The sequence below is a fragment of the Dasypus novemcinctus genome, chromosome 3 (genome assembly GCF_030445035.2).
Source record: "Dasypus novemcinctus isolate mDasNov1 chromosome 3, mDasNov1.1.hap2, whole genome shotgun sequence".
NCBI classification, from domain to species: domain Eukaryota; kingdom Metazoa; phylum Chordata; class Mammalia; order Cingulata; family Dasypodidae; genus Dasypus; species Dasypus novemcinctus.
Window position 1 is genome coordinate 121648372 of NC_080675.1, and position 18786 is coordinate 121667157.

At 36.6% G+C, this 18786-nt stretch overlaps 2 protein-coding genes across 15 annotated transcripts in view; one reads left to right on the top strand and one right to left on the bottom strand.

Annotated features, from left to right (window-relative positions):
- FAM227B (family with sequence similarity 227 member B) overlaps positions 1-2546 on the bottom strand; it is a 276142-nt gene extending 273596 nt beyond the window's left edge. The window contains exon 1 of the mRNA XM_058294176.2: positions 1765-2546. The gene's annotated coding sequence lies outside the window, so the exon portion shown is untranslated. The remainder of the gene's footprint in view (positions 1-1764) is intronic.
- Positions 2547-2588: 42 nt separating this feature from the next.
- The window catches only part of DTWD1 (DTW domain containing 1), a 31201-nt gene continuing 15003 nt past the window's right edge, over positions 2589-18786 (top strand). The window contains exons 1-6 of one of the 14 annotated variants that reach the window (XM_012530364.4): positions 2706-2818; positions 2937-2990; positions 4088-4132; positions 5464-5570; positions 6975-7290; positions 11783-11926. In XM_012530364.4, coding sequence (XP_012385818.1) covers positions 7027-7290; positions 11783-11926 — 408 coding nt within the window. In that variant the 5' untranslated portion in view covers positions 2706-2818; positions 2937-2990; positions 4088-4132; positions 5464-5570; positions 6975-7026. Of the gene's footprint in view, positions 2819-2848; positions 2991-4087; positions 4133-5463; positions 5571-6974; positions 7291-11782; positions 11927-18786 lie in introns of those variants that run through there. The other 13 variants (XM_004471787.5, XM_071214193.1, XM_012530365.4 and 10 more) reach the window with 13 other exon arrangements.

Sequence of the window (18786 nt, forward strand, 5' to 3'; positions counted from 1 at the left end):
TTATTAGGTACATTAAAATATTATAAAGGAAAACAAAAGGTTGTATTAAAAAGTTAAAGTTATCATAACCTATTATTTAGCTTAGGCTTGAATGATATTTACCTAGACATAATAGTGATAACACTGAATGTTGATTTAATAGAAAATAGTGGTATCACTACATTGAGAGAGAAGGGAATAAGAACAGTGTGGAGGGTAGGGAGACAGAGAATGTTCCTGTACTTGGTGGTGTTACTGTAAAAGAGCTACATCATTGTCTTCCACAGGAGAAAGTCAACAGTTAAGGTATGAAATTTAAAAATCAAGAAATTGCAATTTATATATTTTCAGTAATATGGAATAAATAGAAAAAATATTGAAACGACTTTAAAGAATTTTCTTTAGAGAAAAGGATTGAGAGTAGAGATTGGAGGATTGGGGACCACAAGGTTCTGGTTAAAAATCTAGAATATGGCAAACTGTTAGTGCTCACCAATATGTATGTGTTCTTCTACATTAATTTCCCGGACTCCCGTGAAATTAAATTGGGGGCTTTGGAACCAAATTGTGGCCAATGAAATGCAGGCAAAGTGATATGTGCCATTTTTAGAGTTAACCCCTCAAACTGCTTATGTGATTAACCAACTTTTTTCATTGTAAGATAAGCAGTGGATCCCAAGTCCCTGGGGATGGCAGGACCACTAAACATGAGAACAAACCTGGGTCCTTGAGTCTAACATATGGAGAAGGGCCATCTGACATGTACACTGGATTTTGTGGGAGAAATTAACGTTTATTGCACTAAACCACTCAAATGTTGGGAGTTTTCTGTTACAGCAGCAAATTCACTGTGGTGGCTATACAAAAATGGCCACCTGGTAAATTCTTTGACAATCCTTTGATAAGTGGGATTTAGGCCCCCTTGCTTTGAATCTGGTCAGGCATTGTGGCTCACTTGTACCCAAAAAATGAGGGAAGTGACCCTGTATCACTTTTTGAGGCTAGGACAAAAAAGGACATGCAGTTTCTGCCTTGTTCCTGGCAACACTTTGGAGTCCTAGGGCTAAACTAAGAAGTACAACTATCCTGCAGCCGAAGTGTGAGGAAGCCCAGGCCACATGGAGAGGCCAGAGTTAGGAATGCTAGCATTCATTATCTACCCAGCTGAGCTCCCAGAGAAAAGCTGTCCTCCTATGCTCTTCCTGAATTACTGACCACACAATTTAGACTGTAATAAAATGGTTATTTTCTGAGCCATATTTTGGTGTAATTTATTACATAGCAATAGTAACTGAACACTCACCCTAACTAATAAATACCATTTTCCTCAATCTGTGCACCTTAACTACTTTGATAAAATTAAAAATTAAGTTAAAAAATAAGATGGTTGTAGATTACTGATTTCGGGTTTAGCATCTTTGCTATTGCTACTATGCCCACCCTTTCAGAAAGCTCATCATCCCCCCTAAATCACTGGCTTTCAAATTTTTAAAGAGTATTATACAGTAAGAAATATATTTTACAATCATGACTTGGTACAATATATACATACATACATACACATACATAATTAGAAGCTCCATCAAACAACACTTGACCTTACCAAGTACCATGCACTCATATATCCTCTCAATACTATTTCATTTTTTAAAATTTAGTTTTGAACAAATTTCCCTGTTACAAATGGGCCAAGACCTCCATCAATGGTCCCACACAATCCCATTTCCAGCTGAAAACAAAAGCAAACAAACTGGCCTAAACTATAACCATTCTTGAAGTACTTACCCAAATTTAGCCATTAAGCCTTCATTGACCACTCCCTTCTGAGCTCTTTTGAAATTCCTACAATTTATGTCATATATTTTCAGCACTACCCATGCTCAACTTGATATTGCAAGTTCCTGTACGTCAAGGTTCTGTCCTTTATCTCTCACTTGCTAAATTCATAGTACTCAATCAATACATTACTCAATATATGCTAATTGTGTTCCTAAATCTCACAGTTGTGAATATGAACTCCTCCAGTTTGGGTTTTCTTTTGGGTGGAAGCAGGAGATATGGTTTAATCTTCATTTTATGCTTAATTTCAAACTTGAAAGAGCTTATATAGTTCCACTCTATGTGCATGTGCAGATTTTAAGCAAACCAAATCATTAAGGTACAAATTATTTTTCTAACACCTTTCATTACTATATAGCGTAAGAAATGCGTCTCCAGATACAGCCACAAAAGAGTATCAGAACCAAGTTCTCACGATTAAATTATTTTGGGGATTGGTAAAAGGAAAAAGTGCTCTGTGAAATCAGTATTTCTTCATAACTCACTGCAACTACACCTGAGAACACAGTTTAAGAACCACTTGGCAGATAAGTGGTCTCAGCCAGTCTTGGCAGTACATTAAGCGTGGGATTAGCAGGACTGTTGGGCCACTATCCGCTCCACAGCCTCAGGAGAAGGGCAATGCCACCGGCGTTGTGAAGACGCTGCAGCAGGACATAGTGTCTAATTTCGCTGGGCTGTAGACCAGCCCTCACCTTTGCCGCGAAGCCTTCGCCGCGCCCATCCCTAGCAACTGTCCTAGCAACGGTCGGGCTCCTCCCTCCGGTGTCACCGGAAAAGCGCTCCGCCGGGTCCTTGAGCGAACGCTGTTCGGCGCGGTCCTCGAGCTCGGGCGGAACGGAAGACGCGGGGAGCTGTGTGACTACCCTCGGGCTGCGCAGGTCCGAGTTTACTGTTCCCTCGCGCCAGTCGGCTCCTTTCTGGGGACAGTAGGCCCGGACAGAGCTGTGCGGTCGTGGAGAGTCTGCTCTTCGTCAGGGCTATCTCGGAGGGCGTGCCGGTTAGGACCTCGGTCCCAGCGCGGGCGTTTGCGTTTGGGGGCGGGTGGGGAGGAACTTAGATTTTTCTTCTTTTTTTTTTTTTCTCTAACAACTGTTTTCGGTACTTTCCACCCATAGGAACGTCTATCCTGGTAAAGTCAATCCCCTGAGAATCCCTGTCTTTATTTTTTGGTATGCCGTTTGCGGGGGGTTGGGAATCACGCTATTGAAAATATTAAGATTATGGTTACGTAACAGCAAGGGAGATTGTTTCTTATGTCTGAATTACTTCTTGGGCGTGTAGGACAGTAAGGAAAGTAATTTACTCTTTTGGGTACCATATTCACGCTTTTGGATGACAAAATCGCTACTTGGTTTAAAATCGCAACGTATAAGGACTACTTCCTACTAACCCCAATATACTTAAAAAAAAAAAAAGAAGGAAGAAAGCTGAAGCAGGAGGCAGGGCCTTCTGCCTACCACGTGGTTGGGGTTTGGGAGGGGCCTTTAGTCCTCTATAAAAAAGGATGGTACCTTGGATTTAAAAAACTGAATGTTGGACCCTTATTATGTGATCAGATTACTAAAAATAACTGCAAAAAGAAAATTGAAGTGAGTATTATATCATACTGAATTGGTCTACACTACATACAGGATGGGAGTCTTAGGTAATGTTCCATTGGGAAGTGAATCTACCTATTTGCAGCTTGGAGCCATTTACTTTACTGTTTCGCAAAAGTTCTGCCAAGGTGTCTTGTGAGCTTGGCTGTTGCCAATGGCCCATAAAGCTAGTTTGTCAGATACTTGCTTAGCGATATGCCTTCTGGATTGCCTGTTTTCAGAAGAGTTTTGATTTGGTTAAGAAGTATTTGATGAATTCTTCCTAGTGCATAAGATAAGGATAGGTGATATCAATAAAGAAATCTGCTCTTGCAGAGTTGACTGTCTGATAGGAGGGATAACTTCACTAAAAGTTATCTCCAAACTAAATCCAAACTAAAGTACATTTTCCTTGTCAAGCATGAAATCAATGAGTACTCAAAGGTAAAGAGGTATAAGGTATTGCTGTAGTACATCTATGAGTTGATAAGGAATTTAATGAGTCCTGACTCAGACTGAAAATAGAGGATTATATGCAAGGTAGAATTGATGCAACTTGTTGAGTGAGTAGTTTTCAGCCTGAGTGGCAGAATGATGGATGCACCATAGAAGTAAAAGTATCTGTTAGTTCCTTAGGAATAAGTTTTTTGAGGTTTTCTATTTTTTTTTTTTAACTCTCATGACCTCAGTGTGCATGGTTGCAGTATTTCCCTACACATATTTGATGTTAACAGGTATGTTATAAAGTTTTTGAATAATCAAAATTCACAAACGGTGTGTCACATTAGTGACGGGCTTTTGGCTAGGTCAGGACAGATGCTGTGGTCATATGGTTTCAGAGACCTTTGGAGAGAGCTGCCCATGATGTGCAACCACTGGCCTCATGTCTGACATCCTAAGCCATAAGTGACAGTGTGTAGGTGAGGCTGGGGAGGGAGTCATAAATATTTCCCTTTCACTCTCTCCTGGTACTTGTGTTGTTTGATTTGTGCAGAGGAAGAACATTTATATAAGGCTTTGCTAATATCAATTTATTTATTGACAGCAGGCCAGTGAAATATAGGGGGAAATTCCTGAGGCATCTCATGAGGCATGCACTTTAAAGGCCCTAGAATAACTCCAGAAATTTGCCAGTAATTTTTTTTATATAATTAATTTTCTTTTAATTTTTAAAGAAGCTTTAGATTACATAAATGTTAGTAAAAAATATAAGGGATTCCCATATGCTCTACTCCCTCCCACTCGCACACGTTTCCACATTGACACCATCCTTCATTAGTGTGGTATATTTATTACAATTGATGAACCCATAATGAAGCATTGCTGCTAACCATGGCCTACAGTTTACATTATAGTATACACTTTGTCCCACACAATTTTGTGAGTTATGACAAAATATACAATAGCCTGATGTAAAGGCAGTGGCTATCAGAGGTTCTGAGGAATGGGAGAGGGAAGAATAGATGTAATATGAAGGCATTTTTAGGACATTGGATTTGTCCTGCATGATATTGCCCATACTTTTTTCCATTGAATGCCAGAGAGTTGACTTTCCTGATAACCCTAGGAACTGCATTCTTCAGCCCCACTGGGCTGTGCCCTTTGGTGGCACATGCTAATCCACTGAGTAGCTACTAGGGTATTCCAGGGAAGTGGAATCAGGTTGAATTAGTCGAATCCAATTTCTCTTTTAGGATGAGTCCCATGGTCTAGATAATTCAGGACTTATATAGTCTAAAAATGGTTCTCTGTAAGAACCTCAGGTAGCACCAGAAGAAACCCAAACCCAGAGAATTTAGGTGAAACTTAGATTACCAAGTGCATGGATTAGACCTCTATTGGTTTGTGACAGTTGACGTTTTGTTGGCTAACACGGAATCTGTAGCTCCCATTTCTGGGGACTAATAGGATCTCTTCCCAAACTCTTAAAGCTGTTTCTGTTCTTAAAATGAACTTTTTCTCTTTGTCAAGTGTTGTTTTCCTGGATCCGTAGGTGGGGTATAGAAGATCTGGAAACCCCCTGAAATTGTGTGCAAAATACTGTGTTTCTCTATTTATTTTCTAGAGAAAAAGTCCAAGACTTAAGTGCAATTCCTAAAATGATCTGAGACTCAACAAAAGATTGCAGCTATATCCTGCACTCTCCTAGTGGTTGAGAGCATATTTACAAAGGTAGATGCCATTTTCTAGGCATTAACTTGAAGTGAGGGTTAGAAGTAGGTAATGTTTTCCATTTGTAAGGCAGGCGGAAAAGATTGGACCGTCCTTAAATATCAGTGGTGTCTTTGAGCAACTCAGAATTTAAACTTGTGTCTAATCAGTACACACCAAAAATATTTACTGTATTTTGTTATTCCCCTTGGGTAAATTGGCAAGTACATTTTACTTTCCTTCAATGACCTGCATGCTTTTCTTTTTGTCTCTTTATTTGGACTTCAAGATCACTGGCATTTATAATCTAAAAAAGCTCCTGATGAGTAATTAAATTAGTATCAATAACTTCTTCTTAGCAATTTATATTCTATTTTATGTTCCACTGGACTTTTTGTTCACTTTCTATATTTGTGAGACCACAGAAAGTTTCCTTTTGCAGTCGCAGCATTTCTGTCAGTGTTTGTATGCAAAGTGCCTGAAGCCCCATAGTTATACACCACAATGTCATAAACCTTCATAATATGAAAATTATTTTACAACTGTGGAATGCATAACAAATGAAAAGGACCCAGTCTCTAGACCTTGAAAGATATTTTGCTCTCGGGGTATATGAAAAACAATTTTGGCAGCCATTATCCTTCCTTGAAGAAAATATTAAGTGGGAAAGTTATTTTACTATTTTATCTCTAATACTGAAGAATCTGAATGATGTATATTTTAAAAAGCAGTATGAATTCTTAGAGTGAGTGGACGTTAATGTTACTTTGCGAAAATTTAATATTTATGATCAGACTATTTTTCTGAGTAGGTATTTCACCTTATGGGGTATTTTACAAATTATCATTGCTAGGTGAGTGTTTAGTTAGGTTAGCATGTGTCTGTATCTTTGGTGTAAGTTTGAGAGGAATGCATCTTTTAGAGTATGTGTAACTAAGTTTTACTAATTTCACTGGCAACTTATATTTTCGTTACAGTTCAGATTGAGATTTTATGCCAAGTAATATAAATTTCAAGACAGTTTACAGAGTTGATTGCATTCCTGACTGATACTAATATGAAACCATTACATTCTTAATATAAAATAACATTGTCACCTCTGGAACAAAAAAGGCATTGTCAGTACCTGATGTAAAAATGCATTGTAATTACCTAAACTTGTCTTTGAAATAATTTTTTTGTTACCACCTATTTTTTATTGCCCAAAAGAATAACTATAACTTGGTGTTTTTTAGTTTGCTTTTTAATTTCATTTTTTAAAGCATGCCAAATTTAATGGTTTTAAAGTTGTAATTAATATTTGTTAATATAGCCTAAAAATGGCACACAATTGTGATTTAAATTGAGTAATTTTCTTTGCAAGAACAGTGAATAAAATATTTTCTGGTTTTTATTTTGCTTCCCCCCCCCCTTTTTTTCTTGCAGAACCCTTATATACATTTTAGAAATAGATGTCAAACTTTGGTTTGAATGGAAAATGTCTCTCAATCCACCTATATTTCTCAAGGAACATGAAGAAAATAATTCAAACTTTGTGGAAATAAAACAGTCACAAACTACTTCCACAGCTTCAGAAGATCCCCTTCAAAATTTATGCTTAGCATCTCAACAAGTTCTTCAAAAAGCTCAACAAAGTGGGAGATCAAAGTGTCTCAAATGTGGTGGTTCAAGAATGTTCTACTGCTATACATGTTATGTCCCAGTTGAAAATGTACCTATTGAGCAGATTCCACTTGTGAAGGTTGGTAAGAAATTGTTTGAAAGTAGGAAAATAGTCTTTTAGAAAAATGCCTCATATGTTTGCCCTAACTGACAAGCATAATAATTTCATTTTGAAAATTAATTGTATTATGGAAAATTTAATTCTACAGACTTTTAAACTTTTTGTTTTTCTTGTCTGTAAAAAGGGAAATGTTGCCAGAACACTTTGTATTGTTTTTAATGAAATCATTTTAATTAGCAATTATAATTTATTTATGATATAGAGAAAAAAAAGAATGGTTTAAACTTGAATACTACAAGAGACAAGTTCATAAACTACCTAAAGGGCCTTCAAAAACTACCTCAGGTTCCTGGACTGCTCTTTGAGAAACCACTATCCTAATAGAAATAGGGATATTTTTGCCTAGGCTTTTGAGACTAGCCCCAAGTTATGTGTAGAAATGGATCAGATGTCAGTGACTAAACTAAACTAAAATTTAAAGAGTGAGACCTACACTTGTTATAATCATAATGTTTTTAAGTCAGATTTAAAAATTGATTAAATTGATTGCTTACTTTTTGTTGCTTACCAAGACTACTTTTAGGTAGATAAAAATTCAATAGCCTATCATGTCTACCCAATCAAAAAGAATTTATTGCATATATGTTAATATATCTAACACTTACCTGGAGTAAATAAAATAATATATAACATTTGACTGCCCATAAAGACTTTAGAGAGACTAAACTCTACACGTGGTCTTTTAGAACTTGCTGTTAAAAAATAAGTTGTAACTGTATTTAAAAAATTTAACCTGGTGATTTTGAGGTTCATTTAAATTTGAAGTAAGAAATGTACTTTTTATATTCGTATTTTGTTGTTTGCCATATGTCATCTTGGCAAGTCCATGGTCTTCTCAGGGCTCTAACATCACAATTCCGAATTGGCTAGTCTAATGGAAAGTTCATTGGACAAAATAAGGAAGCATGGAATTTAATATAAGCTTCACAGTTTCTCTATAAATTGAGGGCTTAAGGATAATATATATATATATGTTTCCTATTATAGCAATGTTACATTTCAAAGTATAATTTTTGAAGAATTATTCTATCTTCAGTCTATATCATAGTCACATGAAGAAAGTATCCCATTATAAGTTTTATCTTAAGGTGTGTTCAAAAAGGAACACAGGGCACTTGGCCCAGTGGTTGGGACATCCGTCTGCCACGTGGGAGGTCCGCGGTTCGGCCCGGGGCCTCCTTGATCCGTGTGGAGCTGGCCCATGTGTGGTACTTATGCATGCGAGGAGTGCCTTGCTGCGCAGGGGTGTCCCCTGCGTGGGGGAGCCCCATGCACAGGGGGTGCGCCCCGTGGGGAGAGCCACCCAGCACAAAAGAGGGTGCAGACTGCCCAGGAATGGTGCTGTGCACGCGGAGAGCTGACAACAGGATGACACAACCAAGGGAAGCACAGGTTCCCGTGCTGCTGGCAGCAATAGAAGTGGACAAAGAGGACGCAGGGGGTGGACACACTGAGCGGACAACCAGGGTGGGGAGAAAGGGGAGAGAAATAAATAAATAGATGGGGGTCTTAAAAAGAAAAAAAAAAGGAACACAGATCAGAATAATAAAAGTCAGTAATATATTGACAGAACTGATAGTTTCCTAGATATTTAATAAGATTTTTCATATCAGTGATCTGATGTTCACTATTTAATATAAATGACTCAAAATACCATGCCAAGTATTTGATCAGCTCTAAAAAGCTTATTGAACTGTGCAAATTTTTCTCAAGTGTTTGTTTTAATCACCATGTATAAAATTTGATATGCTAATATATTTTAATAGTAATGAAAACTCTATAAAATTTCCTTTCTAATTCCTGCCTAATTTTTACTGTTAACAAATCATTTGACATCTGCTCTTAGATAGTCTGCTTGTGAAGGGAGGATAACTTCATGAGTAACTCCTCCCAAGCTTTAAATTTTAGTCTTAGGGAACTAATTCATAAATCTCTATATTTGAATGCAAGGTAGGATTTTTCAAAGCCATGAAAGATAAAGAAACGTGAAGTTTTTTTAAACAGGGAGAGAGAAAACAAAGTAAATGAAAGCTTCATTTTTAAAAAAGGCTCCCTTTGTTCTCTTTGAACAAAAAAATTGATAGGATAAGGCTTCCTGCTAATGGCATTTTGATAAATTTGGGCAAAAAGATTTGTGGTAAATATCCTATAGAAAACATAAGTGTTACAGAACACCTTTACTCAAACTGCCATCTCGTCAATGTTGTTGTATTACTCTATATACTGTCATTATTTAAGAAGCATATTTCTGTAAAATGTATAAACTAGAATAGAGACATGTATTTTTATGATTTGCTCTGTTTCTCTGCTTCTGTATGAGAAGTCTCAGGCTTGCTCCCGGAGAACTAAGGATACCTGAATTGGGTACCAGGAAAAACTTCTTGAGCAAAAGTTTTGCATAATTGTCTTATACATGTAGATTTTAGTCCATACAGTTTTTTTTTCCATCACATAATTTTACATACAGACTAGGTATATGATTTGTAAAATACCTTAATAACACTCAGACATGTATTCTTGATATAAGTGATATTCTTCAATATAACTAGCTTATACAAAATGTTGGTGATCCACTTTAGGAATTTGCAACACTTTCAGCAGCCATAGAAGAGTCGGTTTACTAGTAAAGAATATTTTGTCATGATCTGCTCTCTTTTACTTCTTTCTTCTTTCCTACCTTCCCTGGGCTAAGATAATGCTGACCTGGTCCTGAGAGACCCTGGGGAGAGGGAATGTAGTCAACTAAGACTGAGCATCACGAGGAAAGTCTGATGTAGAATTCAGCCAGAAATAGACTGATGTAAAATCATATCTGAACTGCCTACTTAAATAGTAAATTTCCTATAACTAGATGTTGGTTTGATACTTTGAAGCAACTGGCCCTAATTTAGAAATGATCATTAGGCCTAAACCTTGTGTGTTATCAGTGGGGGGGAATAGGAAACATGATATATGACCCTAATTGGAAACTATTTGGGGTACATATTTGTGGGCTACAGTCCTGGGGTATATTGTTTTTATTGTCCTCTTCCTACATAATAATACAGAAATAGATAAAATATATGAAATAGGCATTTTTAGTAGCCTGCAGCAGCTGCTCCTTTCCTTTTGAAATAGTTCTAGAACTAATGACACATTCAACAACATGGGTCAATCTGAAGCTGTATGAAAGAAGCCAAACAAAGAAGGTACAAAATGGTATATTCCACTTATATAAAATTCTAGAAAATATAAACCAATATGTAGTGATAGCAGATCAAAGGTTGCCTGAGCATTAGATGTGGTAGTTGATAGGAAGAGGGGAAGGACGGAAGCATAAGAAAATTTTGGGAGGTGACAGATATATTCTTTATCTTGACTGTGGTGATGACTTCACAGATGAAACATGTTAAAATTTATTAGACTGTATTCTTTAAATGTTTGCAGCTTAATATATAAATTTTATCTCCTTAATAAAACTGTTAAAAAAAAAATAGTTTGTACCCCAGGATAAATACCTAGAATCCTGCCTGCTTAGGGTGGGGTTTGGAGTTAGAGATGATGGAAGTATGTATGTAACAAATAAATCAGTTGGAGTCTGAAATGAAGAACCCACCAAATGAAGGACTTTTTATATGTAGTGGGGGAGATAAAACTTGGCTGTAATTTTCATAATCATGGCTGAATGCATGACTTCTATAGTCATTATATAGAGAGTCATGCAAGTCAAAATGAAATAAGAGAAAAATCTAACTCAAGGAATACAAGGGAGTATTTTTTCTGCAGAAGTTAGGCGTAATCCTTAACAAATAAGTGATGAGACTTTAAGAGAAAAATACTTAGGCAAGATGATTTCAAGTAGAGTAATTTTTGATGTAAAGATTGTACTTCGTAGACCTATTATTATGTTACTGTTTTTCCAATCGATAATTCTTATTTCATTTGTACTGTTAAAGGCCACTGCTGAGAATCAACAGTGTTCACACCAAAGAATAATATCTTTGACCTTAAAGAATGTACAAGGAGCAAAACTTTAACTTGAATTTTAGATGTAATGTTTTTGTGCCTTTATTTCTTTTAAAAATAGTGTAAAATCAACAAACCAAGTTTATAGGAGTTATATAAAATGTTTTTGGTACAGACAGTGGAATGTGAGGAACTGGATTCAACAATAGTGTAATTTGAATGAAAGTGACATTGGAGTTTTTCCTTTAAGAGCATATTCTACATTGAATCAGTTGAAAATAATTGTTCTATTACATGATTAATAAAGTAGAGAAAGAAATGTGGGTTTGCTCTATGACTTCTCACTATTCTTAATATTCTGCTCTAGAAAAGTATGGCTTTCAATCCTTAAGTATATATATATAAGAAATTATTGTGAGCTTGCAATTTAAACTTTAAAGAATATTTTTTAACATGAAAATTAGAATTTTTACATTTGTTTTGTTCATTTTGTCTTTTTTTTTAGCTTCCATTGAAGATTGACATCATTAAACATCCAAATGAAACAGATGGCAAAAGCACTGCTATACATGCAAAACTCTTAGCACCTGAATTTGTAAATATTTACACATATCCTTGTATTCCAGAATATGAAGATAAAGACCATGAAGTAGGCAACTTATTTTTCACAACTCTTCACATTAAATCTAAAAATGAATTTTAATTCCGTTGCCTTCCTGAACTTACTTGAACATAATTTAATGTTTTTTCTTAATGACCTGGTATTATTCTTACATTGCATTTAACAATGTATAGTGTATTTCATTGAGGTCTTCAGGGTCAACTGGTCCTGGACTCATGCTTTTTTGAGTTTGTCTTTCTGCCTTTTAAGTTTTTCTGCTATATTTCTTCAGATTTTTACTCTTTGCCAACATTATTTTGCCTTTTATTTTCTCCCCTGTCTGTTCTCTTGCCTCTATGACAAATAGATGGTTGAATCTGATCCAGCCTGGAAAAACAGATTATAGGTCTTGTTAGAGTATTTCCAAAAGAAAAGAAAGACTGAGTTAGAAGGGATTTCAGGAATTCCCAGTAAATTAAGAGCTTCAGTACATGGCCTTTGTAATATTTCCCTTTGCTCCTTACTGCTGTCCTTGCTCATTTCTACATTCTTAATTAGTTTTCACTGAGTTGAAATTGTCACATCAGGGAGCTATTATTACTAGTCTTCTTGCTGAAAAGTAAATGTTACACACTTTTGTCAAAAATTTAGGCCCTGGGTACTTTTTAAGAAGCATTTAAATGAACTCTTTTAGGTCTCTTGACCATTTGTTGCTGTAATCTAGGAACAAGTTTAAATATTAATTCATTTGTTACAGAAAGAACTTGGTAAGTTTTTCCTTTCCAGTGTGTATATGTATGTGTGTGTGTGTGTGTGTGTGTGTGTGTGTGTATTTTTAATCTATACAGAGTTGTATATATAATATTTGAGTATTTTGGATCTACAAATATATTTTTTTCCTTCTCTGGTTAGGTATGTATCATTCTCAGTAAAAACACTTGTAAAGAAAGGAGGTACCATCTTTATTTAATTTTCCTTGAATATTAGATTTTTAATTTCAGTTTTCACTGTAATAGTATTTCAACAAATATTCTCAGGCATTGTATGTGTATATGTGTGTGTATGTATTTAGGATTATTTTATTAAGATAAATTCCCAGAATTGAAAGGGTACGAACATTTAATACTCTTCATTTAAACTGACAAATTTCTTTCATGAAGCATTATACCTACTGGTATTAAAGGCCCATTATACCATGTCCTCACCAACATTGAATATTCTTTGTCTTATCTTTGCTTATAATGTATGTGAAAATAGTATTGAATTGAGCTGTTTTCAGTAGTTTTTTCAGAAAGTATCATGTACTTTATACTTTATCTTGTGAGATATTATATAATTTAGCTTTTAATTCAGGGTGTGATTAACTTGGCTCTATTAATCAGTGAATAACTTATTTTGAAGTAATACTTTCAGTTAGTATATTAAGATTATAAAATACTAGAAAAGAACCAAAAACTTAACCATACATTTTTTTTAAAGTAATAACGCATTTATTTTTAAAAGAAACATGGCAATGTCATCAATTACAGAAAATTTGAAAATATAAGGATATATTTCAGTAATTGCGCATTCAGACTTTTACTAGGATTATTAATTTTTTTAACTTTTATTTTGAAATACCTTCAAACTTTTTTAAGTCTTTGTGTCTATTTTTATTTTATTTTTTTCAATTTTTTTTGTCTTTATTTTTTTTAATGTTACATTAAAAAAATATGAGGTTCCCATATACCCCCCACCCCCTCGCCCCACTCCTCCCATAACAACAACCTCCTCCATCATCATGGGACATTCATTGCACTTGGTGAATACATCTCTGAGCACTGCTACACCACATGGTCAATGGTCCACATTATAGTTTACACTCTCCCCCAGTCCACCCAGTGGGCCATGGAAGGACATATAATGTCAGGTAACTGTCCCTGCAGTACCACCCAGGACAGCTCCAAGTCCTGAAAATGTCCCCACATCACATTTCTTCCCACTCCCTACTCTCAGCAGCTACCATGGCCACTTTCTCCAAGTCAATGCTACGTTTTCTTCAATTACTAATCACAATAGTTAATGAATAGAATATCACTAAGTCCACTCTAGTCCATACTCTATTCCCCATCCTGTGGACCCTGGAATGGTTATGTCCACTCCACATCTATATTGAGAGGGGGCTTAGATTCCACATGGGTGATGGATGCAATTCTCTTGCTTTCAGTTGTAGGCAATCTTGGCTCCCGGGTCTGGTGGTTGACCTTCACCTCCATGTTAGCTGACTGGAGTAAGTCCAATAAACCAGAGTGTACGAGTTGCAAGTCTGTTGAGGCTCAGGGCCTGGCTATCACATGGACAGTCCAGAGATTCAGGTCCCCTGAGTATACACTAAACCCCAGTGCCAACCACAGGTCCAGTAAAAGTAACAGGAGAGGCTTGTGAACAAAGATCACATCTGTGTCCAACTCCATCACACTCAGGAACACAAACTCCAAAGTGGGGCCAACTGACAAGGCACTGAACTCCACAGCCATCTGCCATGACCATAGAACCTGTGTAGCCCTCAGAAGAACCAATACCTGGGGTTGTATCTACTTTAGTTGTCTCTGCTGAAGTGTACATAAGGGCGACCCCTCTGATGACTTCCCGGCTCTTTTTTGGAGACTCATAGCCATATATACTCATTTGTCCTTTCCATTTCCCCCTTTTATTTATTCAAGGTCAAAAAGTATTTTTAACTCCTGATATTACATGTAATAACTCCTGATATTACATGTAGGCTGAGATATTCTGCTGGTCTGAGTTGACCTTTTTATTCAAGGTCGTTTTCTAGTTACATCATCAGCTGGTACTTGGTAGTAATCTGTCGGCGCCAGGGAGGCTTTTCTCCGGGAGTCATGTCCCACACGGGGCGGGGGCAGGGAGGAGGGAATGCATTTACTTGCTGAGTTTTGCTTAGAGAGTGGCCACATTTGAGCAACATGGAGGCTCTCAGGAGGTAACTCTTAGGCACCCTGCAGCTCCAGGCCTAGTTCTTATTTTAGGTGCAGAGGCTCACAGGCATAGTCCTTAGTATCAAGGGCTCATTGTTGGACCATCCTTCTTTTTTGGTCTTTGCCATTGCACTTGGGGGATTGTTGCTGTTCCATTAGGGAATGTGTTAGAGCTCCCCTGGCTAGGAACTCAGCACTCCCTCAGTTGTCATTTTTAATTGTAAACACTATGAAAATATCCAAACATTTCTATGTACCCTGTATATATGCCCTGGAGAACTCCCTCCCAACCATGTACCTCTGTCAATAACATCCCACACCAGTATTCTCCCCTGCCATTGTTGAACCTCTCTGTAATCCAAAACTTCTTTGAAAATGAAGCCTGATATTTTGCTAGGTTCCGTTAATAGTAACATGGAATATAGTGATGGGTTTAAAGGTTAGATACAGAATACATACTAATTTAGAAAAAGTAAAAATAAACTGCGGTATCAAAAAATTAAAAAATTAAAAAGTTTTGTTTTTGATGTTTTACCTTCCATCACTGTAATAAGTGTTTCCCTGTACGCACATTGGCAAGGCAGCTTCTTCCATCTCTTCCTCAGTGTCTATGTCCTTTCTTTTTTTTTCTCTAACTATTAAGCTTGTTTTCAGAAAAGTAGATCACAGTAATTCATATTTATAATATATGGTACTCCCACATATCCAACATAAGGCACTTTATCCCTTTCCCAGTAATAATCTTTTTACATGTTCATACTATATTTACTGCAACTGATACAAAGATATTGAGACAATAGCTTTCAAACAAGTTTACACTTGGGTTTACATTATGACTTACATTTTAGGTATACAATTTTCTGAATTTTTAGTTATCTTATGTTTTACATTATAATTTACATTTTAGCCTATGGCCCCTATACATTTTTTGTTTTATTTAACATGTCCTGTATCCATCCTTGTATAACCTTATGGAACACTTCCATTGCCCCACAGTTACATTGATTCCATCTATTCAATACCTCTATCCTGCTCCCCTCAGGGCCCACAGTGACAATCAGTGTTCATTGCTTGAAGGGCCATGTTCAGAGATACTTGCAAAATGTTGAGGGCTTGACATGCTCAACTGCCCTAATGCATTGGGAGCCACCATTTCTCTCGAGAGATACAATTCCCTCTATTTGAGAACATCAGTCCTCCCCAGGATGTGGGTATATCTTCACTCGCATTGTATGGGTCTCCATCCAATGATATAACCCACTATCACAAAATGAGCACTCACACATTCCCTAGAAGCCTGTCCTGTGTCAGATTCTCCTCTTTAAGCATCTTAAACAGGTAACCTTTCTTATTATATTTTTGAAAAAGTTTTCTCAACATTATACTCTCAACCACGTACCTGACAATCTCCTATGTTCATATGTTCCCCTACACTCCCCCCAATTTCTTGGGCCATATTACCCATCCTCCCATCCCCAGCCCCCCTCAAGCCACAAAACCCCACCCAAAGGTATCCTATGTCTCCATTTTATCCCTTTCCTGTACAAATATTTACCTCCAGCATATCATAGATTTCATCCAGGTAGGTGTCAGTTTGCATCCTTCCCCTACCCCCCAAATTCCTTTAAGCCTATCATCCAGTCTCTAGCTCTCTGAGGCAGATTGTTTTACTTATTTCATATCATTGAAGTCATGTAGTATTTGTCCTTCAATGTCTGGGTTGCTTCACCCAACATAAGGTTCTCAAGATTCATCCATGTTATCACATGTGTTCATAGTGTATTCGTTCTTATAGCTGAGTAGTATTCTATTGTATGTATATACCACATTTTATTTGTCCATTCATCTGTTGCTGGGCATTTGGGTTGATTCCAACTTTTGGCAATAGTGAACAATGCTGCTATGAACATTGGTGTGCATGTATAGGTTTGTGTCCTTGTTTTCAGTTCTACTGGGCATATACCCAGCAGTGGAATTACTGGGTCATATGGCAAATCTATAGCTATTTTTTGAGAAACTGCCAAACTGTCCTCCAGAATGGCTGGATCCTTCTGCATTCCCACCAGCAGTGGATGAGTGTTCCCATTCCTCCACATCCTCTCCAGCACTTGTAGTCTTCTGTTTTTTTCATAGCTGCCAAAATCTTATGGGAGTAAGATGGTATCTCATTGTAGTTTTGATTTGCATTTCTCTAATAGCTAGAGATTTGGAGCATTTTTTCATGTGTTTTTTAGCCATTTGTATATCTTCTTTGGAGAAGCATCTGTTCAAATCTTTTTCCCTTTTTTTAAATAGGCTATTTGTCTTTTTATTTTCAAGATATAGCAGTTCTTTATATATGCAGGATATAAGTCTCCTATCAGATATATGGTTACCAAATATTTTCTCCCATTGTGTAGGCTCTCTTTTCACTTTCTTGACAAACTCCTTTGAGGTGCAGAAGGCTTTAATTTTGAGGAAGTCCCATTTATCTAGTTGTTCTTTTGCTGCTCGTGCTTTTGGTGTGAAGTTCATGAAGCATTTCCTTGAATAAGATCCTGTAGATGGTTCCCTACATTGCTTTCCAAAGTCTTTATGGTCATGGATCTTATATTTAGGTCTTTGATCCATCTTGACTTGATTTTTGTATAAGGTGTTAGTTGGTAGTCCTCTTTCATTCTTTTACATATGCATATCCAGTTCTCCAGGCACCATTTGTTGAAAAGACCATTCTCTTCCAGTTGAGAGGGTTTGGTGGCCTTGTCAAATACCATATGGCTGTATATATGAGGATCTATATCAGAACTCTCAGTTTGGTTCCACTGGTCAGTGTGTCTGTCCTTGTGCCAAAACCATGCTGTTTTCACTACTGTAGCTTTGTAGTATGTTTTGGAGTCAGTGTGATTCCTCCAATTTCATTTTTCTTTTTCAATATGTCTTTGGCTATTTAGGGCTCTTTCCTTTCCAAATAAATTTCATAGTTTCTCTAGTTCATTAAAGAATGCTGTGTTGATTGCATTTGAATGTGTAAATCAGTTTTGGTAGGATAGACATCTTAATAATATTTAGTCTTCTTATCCATGAACAGGGATATTCTTCCATTTATTTAGGTCTTCTTTGATTTCCTTGTACAGTATTGTGTAGTTTTCTGTGCATAAGTCTTTTACCTCTTTGTTAAATTTATTCCTATGTATTTGATTTTTTTTATTTACTATTGTGAATGGTATTTGATTCCTGATTTCCTCCTCAGATTGCTTATTATTGGTGTACAGAGATGCTACTGAGTTTTGTGCATTTATCTTGTAACCTGCAACTTTACTGAACTCATTTATAAGTTCTAGAAGCTTTGTTGTAGACTTCTCAGGGTTTCCTATGTATAGGATCACATCATCTGCAAATAGTGAAAGTTTGACTTCTTCCTGTCCAATTTGGATGCCTTTTATGTCTGGTTCTTGCCTCAGTGCTCGAGCAAGTACTTGTAAGACTATGTTAAATAGGAGGGGTGATCATGGGCATCCTTGTCTTGTTCCTGATCTTAGAGGGAAAGATTTTAGGATTTCACCATTGTAAATGATATTAGATGTCGCTTTTTCATATATACCCTTTATCATGTTCAGAAAATTTCCTTGTATTCTGATCTTTTGCAGTGTTTTTATCAAAAAAGGGTGCTGTAATTTGTCAAATGCTTTTCTTGTGTCTATAGATACGATCATGTGATTTTTTTCCTTCAGTCTATTTATATGGTGTATTACATTGATTGATTTTCTTATGCTGAACCATCCTTGCATACCCGGAATGAATCCCACTTGGTCATTGTGTATAATTCGTTTAATGTGCTGTTGAATACGATTAGCAAGTGTTTTGTTGAGGATTTTTACGTCTAGGTTCATTAGAGAAATTGGTCTGTCATTTTCCTTTCCTGTGGTGTCTTTGCCTTTGGTACTAGGGTAATGG